This window comes from Ambystoma mexicanum, chromosome 2q (genome assembly GCF_040938575.1).
Source record: "Ambystoma mexicanum isolate Mex_15411 chromosome 2q, UKY_AmexF1_1, whole genome shotgun sequence".
NCBI classification, from domain to species: Eukaryota; Metazoa; Chordata; class Amphibia; order Caudata; family Ambystomatidae; genus Ambystoma; species Ambystoma mexicanum.
This window is the reverse complement of record NC_090924.1, coordinates 715,552,787-715,573,249: the sequence shown is the minus strand read 5'-3', so window position 1 is coordinate 715,573,249 and position 20,463 is coordinate 715,552,787. Positions and strand designations below refer to the sequence as shown.

The window sequence follows — 20,463 nt, the reverse complement described above, 5'->3', positions numbered from 1 at the left end:
CCAGTGGAAGCCCTAACAGAAGACCTCATCAACCTACACCTTACATGGACCGAACACCCCAACCAAACTGCGACTCTCCACTCAAAGCATTAAACGCCACCCTCTCAGCCTCCATTGACCAACACGTGCCTCTGAAACAACGCACCTGCAAACCGAAACCGTCAAACCCTGGTGCAAGCAAGAACTAAAAAGATTAATCGGGAAACAAGAGAAAACCTGGCGCCGCTCCAGGACACCATCCTAACTGGCACTCCTGAAGGAACTCAGAGCAACCCGCTGACAAGTAATCAACACAGCCAAAGCCTCCTACTATCAGAATACCATAGCGGAATCTGACAACAAAGGCAGAGCCCTCTTCAAAGCGGTCAAGCAGTGCTTCAAACCAGTACTCCACCTTGCCATACCAGACTCCATCAAAAAATCCACTTCCATCAACACCTTTTCATTGACAAAGTCAACAAGATTCGGCAGCACATAGATGCCAGCTCTTTATCCACAGACCCGCCTCATGTACCTCCTCGCAAAATCTCCACACCCTGGACAATATTCAAGACTCTTTCGACAGAGGATCTGGTAGAAACCCTAGCCACCCTCAAAGCCACATCATATACAGATGAAATTCTCACAGCATCTACCCTCAAACCCTCCCCGCAGAAGCTCTCCTTCCCTAACTGGAGATCATTAACATCTTTCTAACTCAAGCCACCTTCCCAGGGACCCTAACAGGACAAATCCACTGTATACTAAGGAAACCCACTCTGGATCCTGTCAACCTAGGTAACTATCACGCCATCATCCATCGTCCCTTCCGAGGTATGATCATCGACAAAGCGGTATCCACACAACTGCAGCAACACATCAACAACAACAATCTCTTGCAAACTTACCAATCCGGATTCAGACCCATATGCAGAATGGAGAAAGAAACCATATAAGTGGTAGGCGACGCCCTCAACATCCTTGATGATGGACACCCCTGCCTTCTGGATCTACTCAACCTCCTTCGACATAGTAGACCACCAGGTGCTTATAGACACCATACCTCATCACATGGGGATCAGCAACCTTGTCCTACGGTGGTTCAAGTCCCACCTCACCAACCGCAAGCAGTTTGTTCATATTGACTCCTCTAGATCCCCAATGCTACCTGCCACCTGCAGGGTTCCATCCTCTCCCCAGTGATCTTCAATCTATAAACGGAGCCACTGGGAGCCCTCCTAGCCACACACAAACAATCCACATTCACCAATATGCTGACAACACACAACTATGCCTCAAGATTGACTCCATGAAGGAAATCCATAGCCTCAAAACATGCCTCGCGCTGATCCTGTCTTGGATGTCCAGTGCATACTTAAAGCTCAACCCCTAAAAGACCAAATTCCTACTCCTCACCAACAACACCGAACACACAGACATGGCTATCGACCTGAACTCTGAGGGCTTCAAACCCAAGCTCACCTCCTGTGCCAAGTCCCTCGAGATCCACATCAACAAACACCTCTCCTTCAAGACACACATAGCTAAGAAAACTCAGACAGCTTGGTATCAGCTCTCCCTCCCAAAAAAGTCAAGCCCTTCCTCTCTCTGGACAACTTTAAATCCACCATTCAAGCACTGCCCCTGTAGTACCTAGATGGGGGCAATGCACTCCTTGAAGGCCTCCCATCATCTTCCCTTGTGCCTCTGAGAAGTGTCCTACACAAAGCTGCACACCTCATCAAGGGTCTACGCGGTAGCCAGTCATAATGTCTTATGCAAAATGTCGAATCCAAAAATGTCAACAAAAAAAATGTCAAAAAAAACCTCAATTGTGTTTTTTTTTATTTTTATGTTTTTTTGGCTTTAGCTAGTAAAAATAAACAGGGGGTAGGGGGGGGAACCCCATTAAAAAAAAAATAGAAAAAAAACACATTCAAATTTTTTTTTTCCACATTTTAGCATTCAACTTTTTTGAATTCGACTTATTCACTATAAACCGGTCTACGCAGATACAACCACATCAATCCAGCCCTCATCGACCTTCACTGGCTCCCACTGCAATAACAAATTACCTTCAAGTCTTGCTGCATCATCTATAAGGCAGTCACCTTCAAGTCACCCAGCTACCTTGCAAAGAAACTCTGCATATCTGGCAGACAGCGCACCACCAGAAGCCAGGATACGCGCAGACTTGAAATTCAACAGTGCAAAAAGGAAAGGACCAGAAACCAAGCCTTCTCTGGCTACACCCCAAGACTATGGAACCTCCTACCCGTCGGCATCAGACTCGGCCCTTGCTCCTACAATTCAGAAAGGAACTCAAGACCCACCTCTTCAATGACACTCTCCTCCTTAACCTCCTTAACGCCTAAGCCATCCCGTCGCCCCGCGCGTGACCTGACTCGCAAGACATCCCTCTCCTCCTTGCCACCTGGTACAGCTATCACCCCCCCTCTGTATCCTACCCCCACTGTATATCTGTTCTGTTACCTCTGAAAAGCACTCAGTTATGCATGCGTAACATTGTACACATCTGTAAAGCACTTGGTTATGTAACTGTATTGGTGTGGTTGTGTAACTGTATTGGTGTATACCTCGGTAAAGCGCTCCATTGCTTCTTGAAGCTAGGTCCGTGCTCAATAAATGCAATGATAATAATAATAATAATAATAATAATAATAGTAATAATAATAATAATAATAATAATAATAATAATAATAATAATAATAATAATAATAATAATAATAATAATTGAAGTCCCCAACCACGATATATTGATACCCAGGAAACTCATATACCCAAGCTTGGAGAAAACAATCAATATACTTCATAATAAGTTTGGATAAACACCACCAGGCGCGGCATGTATATTTACTACATGAAATATACATTCCTGACACATGGTTGATGGAACAGTGACAATAGCGGCCATAGCATAAGAGTTAACAAGCTGAGGCATATACTCATAGAGCCCGATATTGGATTTGGCTCCAATAAATAGCCCACCATAAGGCCTGCGCAATTGTTTTCATGATGCCAATTTCTGTTGAATAACACATCCATCAATACACACTTGATGCATGAGCCATGTTTTCCACAGTATAAACAAGTCTGCCCTTTCCAAGATGGACACCACCTCTTGTTTCGTCAGAAATTAATGATAACCACTTGTGTTCCAAGAAATTAATTTTAAAGAGCGCTTGGAGATAGACTACCATTTCTCCTCGGAGAACAAGGTCAATCTTTTTCCCACACAACACAGCAGAGAGCCAGACACAGTTAGTATTAACATCAGCCAATTTGAAATGATCTAATTTCGAGGAAAGCTGTTGTATTGTCCGGCCCTCCAAGTTTTTAGTCATTTTCCTGTTCCTTAAGTTCTCTGGACCATGCAGGATTGGTCTCAAGGTCAGTAGCAGGGTCGATGTTTAAGGATAATTCAAAGCCTATGTTGATAAAATGTATCATAAAAGATCAAATGTATTCAACAATAACTGGAGAAATAAAATGAACTACAGACCAGTTCAACGAGAGTAATTTCACTGCCAGTTATATAAGAGAGCTCAGGTATGCAATGGATTACATTCTATATGAATTGTCTATTCCGATATGGACTGTTATTTGTAGGGAATAGTTAATTACATTTCACCACTTTTACTCTGTGAGTATTTAGATTTTGTATTGGTTTCTCCACTAGCTTTGACAGACTGTCCTGATCATCTGGGCAGTGTTGTCACCCTGTACCAGGACTCACCCCTATCAGGATATTCTATCACTATATCCATTGAGCTTTCTGAGAGAGAGGAAGAGTCCAGGCCCATGCTATCATGCATAGAGGCCACAGATGCCTTTTAGGTTTATGGAGCAATCTATATAATGTCCGGGTCACAGCACCAGTTTTAGATCCCTTATTCTCCTTACTCCTAGGCACAGAATTATAACCATCTGAGGATGAAACACATGCACTGTTGGCTGATGTGATTGGCAAGGAGCCTGCATTACATTTAGCGCCCCCTCCTTACCAGGAGCACTTTGATTTAAGACAACATCAGCCGTTTTTCAATATTTCTTCCTCCGCAGTCTTTTAGACCTTTTTGTGTTACCTTTCTTATTGCCAGAGGAAGATTGAATAGATTGATTCACTTGATAATCTTGACCATCCATAAAGGGCCCAGCAGCTGCTATTTCTGCAGGAAGATTATCGAGTAAGGTACGTTAATGATCAGGCTTGCTGATTGTTAAAGATTGGTTCAGGGCCGGAGCGAACACTAGTACAGGGTTCTACTCTTGTCAGATATCATGAGTAGTTAAGATGCTGCCATTCAGAATTTGCGAGTCAAGGCCATTCGCATTCGTCTCATCATACATTTAAAAAAAAATATGGCCTCATTACGAGTTTGGTGGTAAATCTGCTGATTTACCACCAAAATCATTTACTGTCACCGCCACTCGGTCCTGTAGGTTTACCACCGGGTTAGGAGTGGTGGTATGGTGGTGTTTATTTACCGTGAGCTGTAATTCTGCATCGTAAATCTGCAGATTTTTGGTCTTAAAGTGGGGCATTTGCCTCTAGCGTCATGCTGGAGGTTTCCCTTCAAGGTCAGACTGGAATTCTGCAGTGCGTTAAAAGCAGTGGTAATTAAATTACCGGCAAAAAAAAGTGGCGATAATTGAAATACTGCCACTTTTTCACTGCATCATCAACAAACTCGTAATGAGGTGATTTCGAAACGTGTTCACTTTTTTTTTTGTTTAAGGAAATAATTGAAGCTAATCAAACATGTAATGGCGAACCCAACATTTGTGGCTTCAGTTGCGCAGGCCTCCTCCTAGGTCTCAGGCAGAGAGATAGGGGAGGTGGCCTGCATGGCAATGGTGAGCAATGATCAGCTATGGGTGGCAATGGTCTGAAAATAGTTAACTCTTTTCAACCATATTCTAATGATGGTCAACAATGGTCTGGTAATGGTTTAATATAGTCTTTGGCGACCAGGGTCTAGCAAAGTTCACAGGGTAAATGCATGACCCTAAAAAATGGCATCACTACACATAACATAAACTTGAGAGTATCCCCTACTCTGGCAGGACTGGGCCAATATCACTATAAACAAAAAGAGTGTCTCGCCAGGGAATGATTCCTCCATAGAAAGGCATTCTTCTCAAATCTCTTGTCTAAAAGGATGCAGAGTGAGACATGTATTTCTGCTCAAGTCTGACAGTATCAATCAAAGTCAGGTGAGTTACAATTGTTAAAAAATCAGCAAGACAACTAATTATTGTAGGCCTTTCATACTGCAAGTTATTTATTTGGCAAAATCAATTAATCAATAAAACATGTCTTTAAGACAAATCGACAGACACAGACTGAGTAAAACGAAAAACTGACATATATTGAAACATATAGTTATACAAAAGCAAAAAAATATGTCAGTCAAGCAATAGACAGTCTTTGAAGTATCAGCAACAACCTCGCTATCTGACTGGGCATATAGAACAACCACTAAAAAGGCAGAATTGGCCTAATCGTGGATTCGGGGGTGTACATAAATCACAGTTCTAGTCATGATGACTGTGCAGCCACACACATGTGTTATTAACTTCTTCACATGGGGTTCTAGGTTTCGGCAGTAGGTTGAGGGTATTCCGACTTTGGCAGGAACAAACAACAGAAATCAACCCTTGAGGACCAGAAGATAAAAATGTTTTTTTGTAATTAAAATCACTCGAAAAATTGAGTAATGAAATAAAATCATTGTGATCCATTCTAATGAGTATACCTTATTATGCAAGAACAACACCCCAGTGACGCATCAACCAAGAAAAAAGCAAATAAATTAATAAAGGACACCAATGCTAAAATCAAAAATAGAATACCGTGAATCAATTCTCTATCAGGTAGCACTCACCCTCTGGGAAACAATGAATGAACTTCCGGGAGGTTGGGGCCCAAAATCTCTCATCACATGAGCATCTACATTAGCAATGTCATATGCTAGTGCACATGATCTGGTGTCTACAAATAAGGCCAGTGCCGACCGTAAAATGGCTTGTTACTGAGAATCAAGCCATTGCAACCAAATACGACCCCAAATATATAACTTACCCTGAGATGTCAAACCTCATCTCTACACATCTATGGCCTTAATTGTGGGTCACGTATATGTGGAGTTGAAGTGCAACCTAAATGAGCCAGAACTTAAAAGGTGGGAACCCCACACCCATCTCTCTAGCCCTATCAGATATCAACCTCATCTCACCCTATCCAGAGTCCACATTCACCCTCAGAATTGTGACCCTCTCCTTTCAGACATTTGAAGAAGACCTTGTGTGCTCCTTTATACAACCCATTAACAGGTGGCACCAACTCCTGTTGTTAACATGGATATGGCACTTCCTCTTCCCCCTGCTGCTATTTTCCAATGACAATATGTGCCCATTAAATCCTCTACTGATTTGCATTGAGGAAGATATCTGCAGTAATAAGCAAATTACATTTACAGCAGATATGGCCAAATTGTTTAGAGCAATCAACTGGTCTCCTAAATGGGGTGAAGATTACGATCATTTGAAACTTCAATTAGGTCACCATGTGAACATTTGGGATTGGCAAAGTAATTTTGCCCATTTAGAAAACCTGAAAAACGATGTCTTTGTAACATATATGTTATACACCTTTAAGAAAGCACAGAAATACCTGAATCTATGTCTGTCTGTTAATTTAAGGTGATGTATACTACTCATGCGTATTAACCATCTACCACTACTTGCAACTACAGGATCTGAACGTTCAATACCTAAAAATGAAAGCTTCTGTAGAATCTGTACCAAGCAGAAGGAACTGGAAACTGCTAGTGTTACACCCAGGTTTCGGCGTCCTACTCTCGGGCATCGTTGGCGGTTACAGCCGCGAATGCGATTTCATACCACCAACAGGGAGCCTCCGGCCCAGAGGAGCGGTCTAGTGGTTTGTGAGAAGGACGAGAGCGAGCCTCCTCCTTCCACTCCGGAAGTACGATATGAACGAGAGTTGCCAGGAGTACTACGCGTTGCTACGATTCATCACAGCTCCGCTCCGTGAGTTACTGAAACTGCGATACACGCCTCTCATTGAGTTAGATTTAGGAAAGCCTTTCTTTACTGTACTCTGCTTACATTTCCTACAGGACTTTCCTCCATATACCCCTATCCAGTCCGACCCAGCCGCTCCACCCGACTCAGTTTTACGGACGAAATACTCAATGGTCTTCTTACCCTTTGGTCGATCCTGTCTCGACACTACCCTCGAACCCCCAAGACTCAACACACGATCTCTGCATCCTTGCCTACCCAACAGGTAGGGATCTAAACATTCAGGCTTTGCCACCCTTCACTTCTCTTCCCACAAAATCTTATGTAAACACTTCCCTTCTGTTTTTCTTTAACCAATAGTAGATCGGAACGCATCACCAGCCATCAGAGACTCTCCATAACATTCCTTGGGATTCTCCCACAGGTACATCTCACTCATTCAACCTGGAGTAACCATAAGGTGAAGGGTGTTATAGATACTTAATTCTATCTATCCTATTCCCACAGAAGAGTCTCACCTAAGACGATTCATCGCGACTCAATCTGGTTAAACTTCCTACTCCAGCCGTGAGGGAGCTACGCGAACCACCAACAGGACTACATCCATACCGGGTTTTTGTCCCTCTAAGAGGGTTTCCCGGAGAACCCCTTTTTTTGATACCTGTGTTGGAAGGTATGGGAAGGGGTCTCCGGCAAACTTTCACTCCTTCAGGAGAAACCGAAGACAAGGTAGGACTTTTCCATTGTTGCTTGCAAAGTGCTTCTGAATTGTATCGGCAGTTATTACACTAGACACATATTAGCAAAATCTACAGCTATGGCGCCATTCTTTGTAAAACCTTATGAGAGATTTGTTCACAACATGGACTTTATTGAGGAGGGTGGGTTTTGGCATATATGTTTAAATACTCTTAACGCCAATCTTCATCTGTCCCTTTACAGAGTGTGGCTTTGTGCCAATAATCTTCTAATAATAAGATACCAACACATTGACATATCCTCATTTGAATATTAAATACATACTGAACTGAATGTAACATAAACTGTGTTCTGAGGACCTAAATCCTGGTATAAACCTTTAGTTGGATTGGAAATGTTATCCATATACATATGAATTTTATTTCAATTGCGAATTATAGTATCTGTTATTTGCTATATCAGCTATATATTGTTTTGACTGATTTGAATGAAATTTATCAATATGATATTGATTTATGTGTAAAGTTTTTGTTTAAAAAAACGCTATCATATTAATAATAAATAAATACAATTAAAGTGATTGTGAGGTACAAATTATAATTACATAAAAAAGTAAACAAATGCAATTGTCAAATCGAAACCGATAGTTGGTTGAAATTGAAAAAACATGATTTCACTCTTATGTATATATCCAACCCATTCTTTCAATTTTAAGACTGTAGAAATGTCAGCATCACTGACGGCATACCATGCAGCAACTGCAAAGTAGACCCAAAGGTTGTGGATTTTAAATAGTTATACTATCAAAAGATAATCTTTTGAAACGTCACCTACTTTTGTGCAAATTCCTGTGGTGGCATCACACAAGGTCAAGATTGAAATATTCTGCGCTCTGTTCAGCCAGTTTACTGCCACTTTAGTTGACGTTGCCCACTTCACCATCGTAATGTAGTATTCCCTAAAAGAAATAAAAGCAATACATTGATTATTGGCACCCAGATAACGGTGAAAGCAAACACAAACTGGTCCACATGTCTGATCTTATTGCACCTCTAGCCGCTGTTTGTTTCCAGCTGCTTTACATACGGAAATAGCTTTAATCTAGACATGTAATAGGTGCAGTGTACCTGTGTTTATCATGTGTGTCATGTTATGACATCAACATGCATACAAAATCAGCCACACAATAACTTTCAGTTTTTTCTTGAAGTTTATGTGTAGCTTTTACATAGGCAGGAACAAGAAAATATAGGATAATGGAACCCAAGTTTGAAGTCTTATCAGTATAGCTTCACAACTGGCATTCCCCTGCTTACCTTAATAGTTCAAACCGGATGTCTCATTCTTTCTTCAACCAAAGGCCCTGAATATTAGATCTGGTACAGGGGCACAACTTATTTCCAAACTACTTGGCCTGATAAAAGGCATTAACAATTTCTTGATGCAGGGACTCTCAATATGCTTTTTTTCCCGGCTGTGGATGGTCTTTTTTTGCTTACTTGCACTCGGAAGGACTTCTTGGATAACCTCACATCTTAAATGGTTAGTGCTCCTTATTTCATGTTCATATGTGACTGTTTTCAGACCATGCTACGCCCTGGCCCTGCATCCGCTTTCATCTCCAACAACCTAGCCTTCCCTCCCTACTCATCCCAAAACTCTTGCCAGCACTATTTCCCATATCCCCAACCACCAGTGCCCTCCCTCCACCGCTATCCACCACATGATATGATATGGTATTTGTAACACGCCTATACACAAGTGTTTCAAGGCCCTACGAGGCAAGGAAGGTGGAACAGAGGGAGGACAGAGACAACAATATTACTAGGACAAGTTACATTGAGATCGCGCAAGTGCAGGGGAGGGGAAAAGGGAGGGGGCAGTGCTGTACATGGGATCAAAACAATAACAATATGTGCGGCCAGAAGGTGGCAGGTGCAAGGGTAAGTGCAGACAGCAGCTGTCCAAAAGTGCAGGTAGGGGGACTGTAGGGTTCCATATACAGACCCAACTGCAAGGGTTGCCAGGAGGCAGTTCGGGTGTGCAACTGGGCGGGTAGGGACCTGGGCCAGAAAACAGAGGGTAGCCAGGTGACCAGTGCAGTATCAGACAGGCAATCAGCAGGGGAGAGGAAGAGAGAAGGTAGAAGCAAAGAGGAAGGTCTTGAGGTGCTTCCAGAACCGGAGATGGTTCTCCTCGAGTTTCAGAGAGGCAGGGAGGCTGTTCCAGAGCGAGGCCCCAGACAAAGAAAGATCTACCACCAACTCAATGCTTGGAGCAGCGACTGACCCTGAGGGAGTTGGAGGTGGAGGAGCGAAGAGCTCGAGTAGGAAGGTATTTACGAAGAGAGAGTTGGAGGTATTGAGGACCCAGGCACCAGAAGGCCTTGTGGACAATGCAGAGGGTCTTGAACTTAATCCTTGCAGCCACCGGGAGCCAATACAGAGATTTCAGTGCTGGAGAAATACAATCCTGGGCTTGAGGCCAAGGGACCAGCCGAGAGAGAACCAGAGCTCTACAGACAGTGAGCTTCTGGGTGAAGGAGAGGAAAGGAAGAATACCTCTGAGGAGGTGCAGTTGGTAGTTTTACTTCTTAGAGACGTCAGAGATGTGAGGAGAAGAGGAGAGTTTGGCATCGAATATGACCCGGAGGTTCTTAGCATCACAGTTGGAAGCAGCAAGAGGGCCAAGGGAGGCCGGCCAGAGAGTGACAGGAAAGGAGGGTGCAGGTGTGCCGATGAGAAGAATCCCAGTCTTACTGGCATTAAGGCCGAGATCGTTGGCGGCACACCACTCCTGGATAGCAGACAGACAGTCAGAGATGAGAGAAGGAGAGGAGGTGGTAGAGGGGAGCCTGAAAATGAGCTGAGTGTCATTCGCATAGCACTGAAAGTTGGAGCAGAGAGCGGCAATGCGGTGGGCAAGAGGTGCCAGCTATTGGCTGAACAGCCAGGAAGAGAGGTTAGACCCCTGGGGAACACCACAGGTAGCGAGTGAAATAGAGGAAAGATAGGACCCGTTGGACATGAGAGGGTCAATCAGAGAGGAACAAGGTCGGCCAGGCAAGGGCCTAATCGATGATACCCAGGTCATCATGGAAACGATTGAGCAGAATGGCATGGTTGACTGTGTCAAAGCCAGAAGCGAGATCGAGTAAGATGAGGTCAGAGGGGAGATTAGAATCAAGGTTAGAGAGCAGTTCTTTACAGATGTTCCGGAGAGCTGGTTCCATGCTTCTGTCTGTGCTGAAGCCAGACTGATGGTCATGGAGAGAACCAACAGATCAGTGTGAATATTAAGCTGGGAGATGGCCAGCCTTTCGAGGAGTTTGCCTAGGAGAGGAGTGATGGAGATCAGGTGATAGCTGGGCAGGATGGGTCAGCTGAGGGTTTCTTGAGAAGAGAGTGCACAAGAGTGTGCTTCAGGGGGAAGGGAAGGTTCCAGTGGTGAAGGATGGTTGCAAAAGTCATCCGGGGCAGGAGCAAGGGTGTCAATGTTGTCGTTGATGGTTTGGGAGAACAGGAAAGAACCTGTTTTGACGAGAATTTGAGATCAGACTTGTCTAGAAACCTCGTCAGGGTAGAAAGGAGGTTTTCATGCACTGCAATCTTATTTGCATGACTGTTTCACCATGCCAGACTGCTCAGCTTGCATGTGTATGTATACACAAAACAGACTGTGTTACCCTGCCTCCACTCTTGCAGACGAGATGTATGTACTAACATAGTGTTTATTATACTACATAGTCAATTGATATGAAAATATCTAATTTATTTAATTTGTCAATTTTTGTTCATGAAAATGCTTTTGTTATTGGCTTCACATAACCTGTCATTTCTCATCACTGATAAACAAATTCCATTAGTGCATCAAGGGACCCCAGAGATTTCCTCAACACTGAACGTTACTAATTGAACTAATAAAAAACACCCTCACGTTTACAAACCAAACCAAAGTGACTTGACTTTACTGTGCTAACCAAAAGATACACAATCAATTACATCCTCATTGGAATAATTTAAGCAGTTCATGTGCTGTGCAACTGTATTGTCATAACAATCCTCATCTCATGAATACATTTTCTCACATTGACCTAGTTGCGCATGTAAATTGGTACAACATTGCTCAACATGTCATGTTTCTGTTCAGATGGCTTAAATGCAGAAGCAGAAGCAGAATGGAGCGTTTGTGCACTTTGGTTTGTTCATTATGTTGCCAAAGGATTATGGGGCTCATTATGAGCCTGGAGATATAAGGTTAAAGTGGCGCCATTGGAATTACTGCCACTTTTACTATACCACCGAATCATGAGTCAGCAGTAAATCCATTGGCGGAATTAGCCCCGGCGGAATTACGGCTAGTGGAATTACTGCCAACAAATTGCAGAATGAACACCCAGCGCTAATTCGCTGGCAGTATTACTGCCAAGATACAAAACGGTATTACTACGGTATTCCAAGTTGAAATACCACTGAAAAGGGGCAGTTATTCCGCCCAAAACACAGTGCAGTTACATCCACCTAAATGGTGGAGGTAAATGCATACAGATGATGGAAATCAAGTCACAGTTGCACCCAGTCCACTCAGGAGGAGTGCAGAAGGCCCATAGCTTCCCCAAACAGATTTTACAACACCATGCTGCCACTAGCTGTTGCAAACTGGAACATGCAGCTGATCTTCCTCCAGATCGAGCTGCACAGGCTGGAACAGCAGCACATGGTGCAGAGAGGAGGAGGAGATACCATGCAAGGTGAGCACCCATACCCCAGTAAGCTCCTCACCATGGACCTTAACTGACAACCCGCTGAACACCCTGTACTCCCGGTATACATAGAGAGGCACACAGGGCAAAAGACATGGATACTGGGTGAGTACAAGTGCCATCACACAAACTGATCTTGAAGCAACAGTGAAATGCAAGGTGGGGGGGAGGGGCATTGTCACAACTGAACAATGAATGCCCCGTCAAGGCCCTGCACATGCAGGACGTGCCCTCTCACCCTGCACATGACAGCACATCACATGACAGCTACCAACCCACCGAAGAGGACATGCTGAACAATGCAGTAGTATGTTGACAGTGCATAGGCTAGCAATACACACACACACACAACTGCAGGAACCACAATGCAATTGAACACAACACATCCCTACACATCGAATGTCACATTTCAACACTGCATGAACACAATGCAACACTGGCAGAAAGTTATGCCATGTACTCCGTCAACTATGCCATAATGGAACACAGACACCACAAACATGCACAATACCTATTCACCCGTCTGGGCACATGCGTGATAGCAACGCACAAGCCCAACACAGCCAACATGCATTCCGCCATGCTAATCACAGACCATGAAAGCGACGAGTGCTGCCAGTGAGCTGTGTGCATGGTGTAATATGACAATGCATTTGTTCCCCCATAGCAAATGACTCTACATACAGACACTCTGATGGTAAATCATGTTGTACAACAAATCTCGAAAAATGCATTCACTGAGTGTCCATCAACATGCCCTTAGACTAGTCAACACATCCACAATGCATATTTGGACTTTGGCTTTGCAGTTGACTCTGGATACCCCCAGCTACCATGGCTAATGACATCTGTGCAAAATTCACGTTTGCAACAGGAGGTGGCCTACAATGAGGCACACATCGAGAATAGGCTGGGCATAGAGCAAACCTTTGGTCTGCTGAAGGGTAATTTTCGATGTCTACACCAGACCACAGGCGCCTTGATGCACAGGCCAGAGAAGGTTGGACACATTTCTTGTCTGTGCCACGCTGCACAACATCTGGCTCAGGCAAAATGTCCCCTGCGCCCTGATGAGGACATGACACCCCCAGAACACAACGACTCACTACCTGCAGGTGTAGTGCTGCCGCACAGTGAGCAGGAGGAGGGAATGAATGGATGTATGATGCGGAATAACTCAAATACATTTACTGATCACAACGATAATCACACGTTGCTTCCCTTTGCACGTACCCACCAGTACTCAAGTTGGTGGGACGTAGTCCTCCCACTTTATTCAGAGGGTGGAATTAGTCCGCCTAAGCTAAAAGAGAAACATTGGATGTCCGTGTTGAATTTATGAATTAAAGCCAAACTGCAGTCATCAGGTTTGTAGGCCAGACACTTCACCACTGCCGTATATAACTTGATGGAAAATAAACAACTAAAGGTGAAATATCCCATTTCGGTACTACAAGTTCCACGGAAAACATTTGTATTGGTTCTTGGAGTTCAAAACATGCACACCTTTTAACGTTTCCAATAACACTATCAGAAGAAAATATCCTGTCTTGGTCTTGTGTGTGTTGATTTTATGAAAGGCAAATGCCATTCGTCCTGTTCAATTTGGGTGGGTATGCAAAGCCAATTTAATGAAATGTGCATATTTCTTCTTGATATGGTTATTTCTGGCGATGTCACATCCCATAGCGTTTGCCGATGAGTCCCCCCACTTTTATTTTTAGGACTTGACCCCTAATGGCCACGTATTGAAGAAATCACATTCACACAAAAAGGAATGCCCTAGGATTGCTTCAAGTTAACTTGTATTTAATACTCAAATGTGAAACTCCCCAGCACAATACCCTCCCCACACCCTCATCCACAACACAATACCCTTGCAGTGTGTGTTATACATGTGTCCATTTCATCCTCCTCTTTCCACCCTTTGTCATTGGAGTAGCAGTACGATAGGTGCAGCTCTAGGAGCGCCCTGGTGCGGTGCTCACCACAGATCCCTCAGTAGGGGTGGTTGAAATGGAGCGGTCCCGTTCACTGTCCCAGACCTGCTGAAGGGTAAGGGTTAGGGCCCTGAAGATGTTCTCATTGGTTGCCTACATTTGCTCCCACAAATCCCGCACCCTTCGGCTCATGAGGGTGGTACTAGCATTTCACACAAAAGCAAGACAACACAGTCGGTCCAGGGCAGTAGACACCCATCGGAGGCACCTAGTACTGCATCACTCATTGTCTGTCCATCAGACTGTTGCTCCTGACCCATGGGTGCATCCTGTTCTGCCCGGCTCCATCTGTGTGAGCCTCTCCCAGATGTCATCCATGCTGTGTTGTGGCACTGGCCTTGGAGAGGGACAGAATAGCCTCGCCTGGCTGCCAGACGCCTGCTCACCATGCACCTCATCATCATCTGGAAGTGATTCGGTGTCCTCCATATGGTGCTAATGGAGGGCACAGTGAAAATACAAAGGGGAGGGAGAAGACTGCATGGGCAAGTGTCCATATAGAGGTGATAATCCCTGCATCATCTACCTCACAGGGGCAGCTGGAAAGGTGGAGCCAGGGGTGCCAGAGTCAGGTGCTGCAGCAACAGCAGGTGTGGTGCTGGAGTACAGTGTAGTGTTCAGTTCCACTGCCTGTATGTCATCCGTATTTAGGTGGGTGATTGCACATTTGACTCCCCAACAGTGGTGGGAGCTGACAGTGGTTGGAGGTCCTACAGGCTCTGTTGTGGGCACTGTTGGGGCCACGACTGTTGCAAGTGTGCCTGCACCCCCAGAGGTGCCAGCAGCAGGGCCCTTGCACTGGATTGTCTTGGAGGTCTCCTTCTGGGGAATGCTCTCTCTGGGTAGGGCAAGGCTTGCTCCCTTCCTTACACTTGGAGGCCCAGGTGTGTTGGGCCCACTGGTGGCCAACATGGGGACCTGGGTATCTTGCGTGCCTGTTGGGAGACAGAAAAGAGTGCATCATTACCCTTTTTGGAAGGTTGTAGGGTGTGCTCACCTGCAGTGTGTGCAATGTGCAATGGGGTCACAGTGACATACCACCACATGGCGGTCGTCTTCATGTGACAGGCAGTATGATGGATTAGTGGCCTCATGACTAAGTGTGAATCTCAAGTGTTGGGTACGTGTGCCGTGCCTGGACTGTGGTGCCATGTACTTGACGGCTGAGAAAGGAAATGAGACATTAGGTGGGAAGTACTCTTCAGAGGGGCCTTACCCTTACTGCCCTGTTGCATTTCTTGGATATTTGACCCAGACATCTGAAGCTGTTCCATTTGTGCCATATGTTCAGTGTGTGGCAGCACTTCAGTGGATGTATTCTTACATTGGTGCTGAAAGTGCTGGCACGAGGTGGTGGCGATATATGTTTGACGTGGTGGTGATATATGTTGTGAATGGGTGACTGTCCATGAAACTTGCTGTACCATGGTTGTTGGGAATGTCATACATGAGGACCCCCGTCTTGTGAATGGTGTGCATTTTACATGTTCACACCTACCATGCCCATTGATGTGCTGTCCCGAGGTTTTTCATGTGTTGCTTCTGCATTGGCTGGGTGAATTTCTGCATGGTGACTGCAAGTGCGTCTTTTGCCATTCCATTGCAGTTGTTGTGCAGGGGGCCCATGATTCACTCATGTAATCACCAGGGTCTTCCTGGCAGCTGGCTCCCGTCTCCGCTGTACCCACACCCTACAGGCCTGCCATGTGGAGCATGCTTTTCACCCTCTCCTCCCATGGTGTGTGCTGCAGTGGGGCCACAGTTATTCCACCTGTGGCCACAGTGTCCCTACGGTGGTTGGAGATGGGCATCCGCAACCTGTCTTTCAGATAATTCCAGTGCTTCCGTTTGTTATCAAAGTCCTGTGGGACATTACTCACGGCTGCCACTTTGTCCCTTATTTCTGTCCAAATAACATTCTTGTGCTGGAGGACGTCTTGTTGTTGTGTGGCCAATACAGCTCTTCTGCATGGGCCACCACCACCTCTGGCAGCACAGTGAGCTCCTGTTCGGAGAATTTAGGTTTTCTTTGGCACATTTCTGGCACCTTCCCTTTGCCCGAAAACATGTTTGGGGTGTGTTTCGGTCTTGGATGACAATCTCTCAATGGTGAATCCGAGTGGATTAGATCTTTCATTGGCAAGTTACCCATTCCGGCGATTATGCTATTTACGCTGGCGGTAAATCCTCCGGCGGAATTAGCACTGAATATTCCGTCGGTAACAGTAATTCTGCTGATTCTGGGTGGAATTACTGCCCGCAATCCATTTATGGCAGGAATTCCACTAGACAGAATTACTGTTACTGCTGATGGTGTGTGGGCACTCCCGCTGTGTGATACAGCGGCAATTTGGCTGCACCATACAGCAGTAACAGTAACTCCATCCGGCGGAATTACCATTCAATTTACTGCTCTACTTGTAATGAGGACCTATATGTTCACCTGTGCATGTAGTGAAGCCAATATGCAAGAAGCCAAAAGCCCAGCTTGCATGTGTGCATAACCACAGAGGCTCACTGCCAGTAAACCTACTGTGGGGGTGACAAATGTGGAACTTTCTGACGCCCGCCCACGGATATTCTGCAATGTCATGCAAAGTGCCTCTGCATGGTTTCAGCACCTGAATATATAACCTCTGTAATCTCTGTTACCCTCTGGGCGCCCACTGTATTGGATACGGTCACTAATGAGAGTTTGTGCCATTGCCAGTCCATTGCCCCAGCCATCCATGAGGATGAGCCCTGACCAGCATCCCTAATGGATTGCAGGTGTTAAAGCATCTTCTCCACTGTGTTGTCAATGCACTTTTGGCACTGCTCAATGTTGTTTAGCCTGCTCCAGATCCCTTCAAGGTTGTGCTGAAGCACAATTATATGGGGTGTGGAATGCAAGGGGTGTGGACAGGGCTGGGGGTGTCACACAGATACCTGTCTCTCTGCTCAATGACATCCACAGGTCCAATGTAAGCATCATCAGTCCCTGGGACAGCGTAGTGATGCTGCTGCACTGAATTAGTGAAGCAGGTGACGAGGGGACAGGAGGGACCTGCAGACTGATTGGCAGTGTATCCCCCTGGGGGGCTGCTGGAATGTTGAAAATGTCACTGGTCTCCACAATGACCTACAGGGTAGTGGCCACGCGGCAGGTGGACCTTCTGCATCAGGAGCAGTGGTGGTGTCCATAGCAACAATTGGTTACGTAGTGGCAGTCTGGCTGCTGAGTGCAGCTGCCATTCAGTTACAGGAGACAGATGTGTCTTTGGCAGGCATCTTCTGGTGGTTGATGTGACTACTGGCTGAAGGGGTGATGGCCAAGGTGCTGGTGATTGGTATCAGCACCTCGCTGATCTCAGAGGCAGGTTGTGTCGATCCTGGCATGCTGGCACCAGATTCCTCTGCCTGGCCTGTGAACCTCTTGGGGGGTGCATGCATTTTGGAGGATGCTAAACAAATGCTAATGCGAGAGGGATGGGTTCACGTTCAGGTGTGTGTCATCTGACCATTGGTATGTGTGCACTCTGATGGGCCATTGTCTGGGTGTGATAATGGAATGATGTGTCTCATGGTTTCTATTATCATGTGCACCTTGTGGTTTGCTCGGAGGAGCCAGCATGGTACTGTACCATCATGGACAGGGTATTTCTGAATGGGCCCACACAGTACCTGCAAGATGAACTAGGACAAGGAAACATGATGACTTGCCTGCCATTTATGCAGATGTACTTTGGCAGATACATCGCTGATGCAACATTTCCATGGGTCATGTCAGTTATTGGCACGTTTTCAATGTGTGATCTATGGTTTTGGGGGGCTTATGGGAAGCATGCAGGCACAGTTGATCATATGGCCGTGGCCTGCCCTGATTGCTGAATCTCCAGATTGCATGAAGTCACATTCCCATAGATTCAATGTCTCATTTGTAGCATAACAGTTATGTTATGTTATATGGCATTAGTACAGTGCCTAGTGCCTAGGTCCAAGGTAAGAGAATTGATAAGGGGATATTTTAGAATGCATGTGTGCATTTAAGCCAGTATGAAGGTAGATACATGCGGCTAAGTCCCTGCTAGCGACCCATGGAGATCTGGCTAGTGGATGGATGCTGTGATGGGCTGTCTGGAGAGTATGCAAGACTGAATATGTGCCCAACTAGACCAAATATTTTTGCGAGACTTGGTTGCATTCCGGTGGCAGAGGTGATGTGCGATGTGAGTATGAGTAGTGGATTATTGCAGCTGTATGCGGGTGGGTGGCTATGCCCCAGGAGGGACATGGCTATCTTCCATTGAGATGCGGTGCGATACGTACCCAAGAGTCACGGCAGATGTGTAGTTATGATGAGTGAATACAGATCATATCATGCACATCGACTGCAATCCTTTTTGTGCATGCTCAGTACTGTCTTGCTGTCTCCTCATGTAATTCATTGAGGCCCTCACCTGCCTGTGTGGGGGAGATAGTTCACCCATGAGGTGGACTATGTCAGTCAAGATGCGGAAGGGAAGAGTCAGGTCTTGAGTGCCTTCCAAAAGGCAAGGTGGTCATCAATGCGGAAGATGCTAAAAGGGATAGAGCTCCAAATGGTGGGAGCCTGAATGCAGAAAGAGGATAACCTAATCTGAGTGATTTGGTGGAAGGGATGACTAGGAAGAGAGCTGTGCCTATTCTCAGGATTATGTTGAGATTGTAGGGGTGAGTTTGTGTTGCAAATATTCCAGGCCAGTGTTGTTCAGAGCACAGTGGATTATGCACGTAGCCTTGAAGGTAGGACCTATGCCTGATCGGTAGCCAGTGAAGGACACAGAGGGCAGGTGTGCTGGGTTCTCTGGGGCTAGGGGAAAAGGAGGCTTGTAGCGACAGTTGTGGACCCTGTTAGAGCTTTCTAAGTTGAGATGCAGGGGTGCCAAGGTGTAAGGTGTTAGCATAGACTAAGCGGGAGAGGGCAATGGCTGTGATTGCAGCGACTCTGTGTGGGAAGGTTAGATAGGAGAAGATCTGTTGGAGGTTGAGTAGGTGTAGATAGCAGGTTTTTGACACTCATTCAATATGATGTGATAAATGACAGATTTGTGTCCCTGGTGCATCCAAGATTGTTTACAGTGTTGGAGGTAGAGGATGGAGGGCCTAGGGAGGGCAGGTAAGGTATGGGTTGGGGGAAGAGTGCAGTCTTTCTGCAGATCATGATTTCAGATTTTATGGGGTTGAGAATGAGGTGGTTTGCAGTCATTCAGTGGTCCATTTCTATAAGGCAAGTAGCAAGGTCAGTGGAGGAGGTGGAACGGTCCTTTGGGATCCTGAAGATGATTAGTGTGTCATCTGCATCGTTGTAGCAAGTCAGCCCTGAGAGCGGATGATAGCAGGGGTGAGAGAGAGTGACAGCTTGTGGTAATCTGTTGGTTTTTGGCACTAATTCCACTAGAGGGGATTATAGTTACTGTTGATGGTAGCGGCGTGCACATATGGGCTAATACACTTGTAGTGCTAATTCTGCTAGATGACATGGTGGTAAAAGCAATTCCTTACCCTCTTTACGGCCAAACCCGTAATGATGTCAATTCTTTCAAGGCATGGCATTGTTTTTATTCATTTTTATTTATTATCATTAAAGCCACCAATGTATATCAATTTCTTCTCCTAGCCAGATATTTATCTTCAAATGAGACTCAGCCTACAGAGGACCGTCGCAATAGGTATTTCTTTGTTTCTTTTCAGCATATATTCATTTTTAATTATATGCATTTTATATCATGCCTCAGAACTACAAAATGTCCAAGACAGCCCGGACAAAGCACTAGCAAATATAAAAAACAGACTGTAAGAAAGTAATAATATGCATTTGAAACGGAACAGTATTACGTTAATCATAGCTTCCTCTTCAATTTCCAATGTTGTAGAATTAATGTCCTGCCTGTAAAAGGGGAGTTTTTGATCCATAGCATGGTGTGGCTATTG

At 45.2% G+C, this 20,463-nt stretch overlaps 1 protein-coding gene across 3 annotated transcripts in view; it reads right to left on the bottom strand.

Moving 5' to 3' along the window:
• The window catches only part of DPP6 (dipeptidyl peptidase like 6), a 2,034,493-nt gene that overhangs the window by 531,157 nt on the left and 1,482,873 nt on the right, over nt 1–20,463 (bottom strand). For all 3 annotated transcript variants that reach the window (XM_069647934.1, XM_069647936.1, XM_069647935.1), the window contains exon 11: nt 8,584–8,707. In XM_069647934.1, the coding sequence (XP_069504035.1) occupies nt 8,584–8,707 (124 nt within the window). The remainder of the gene's footprint in view (nt 1–8,583; nt 8,708–20,463) is intronic.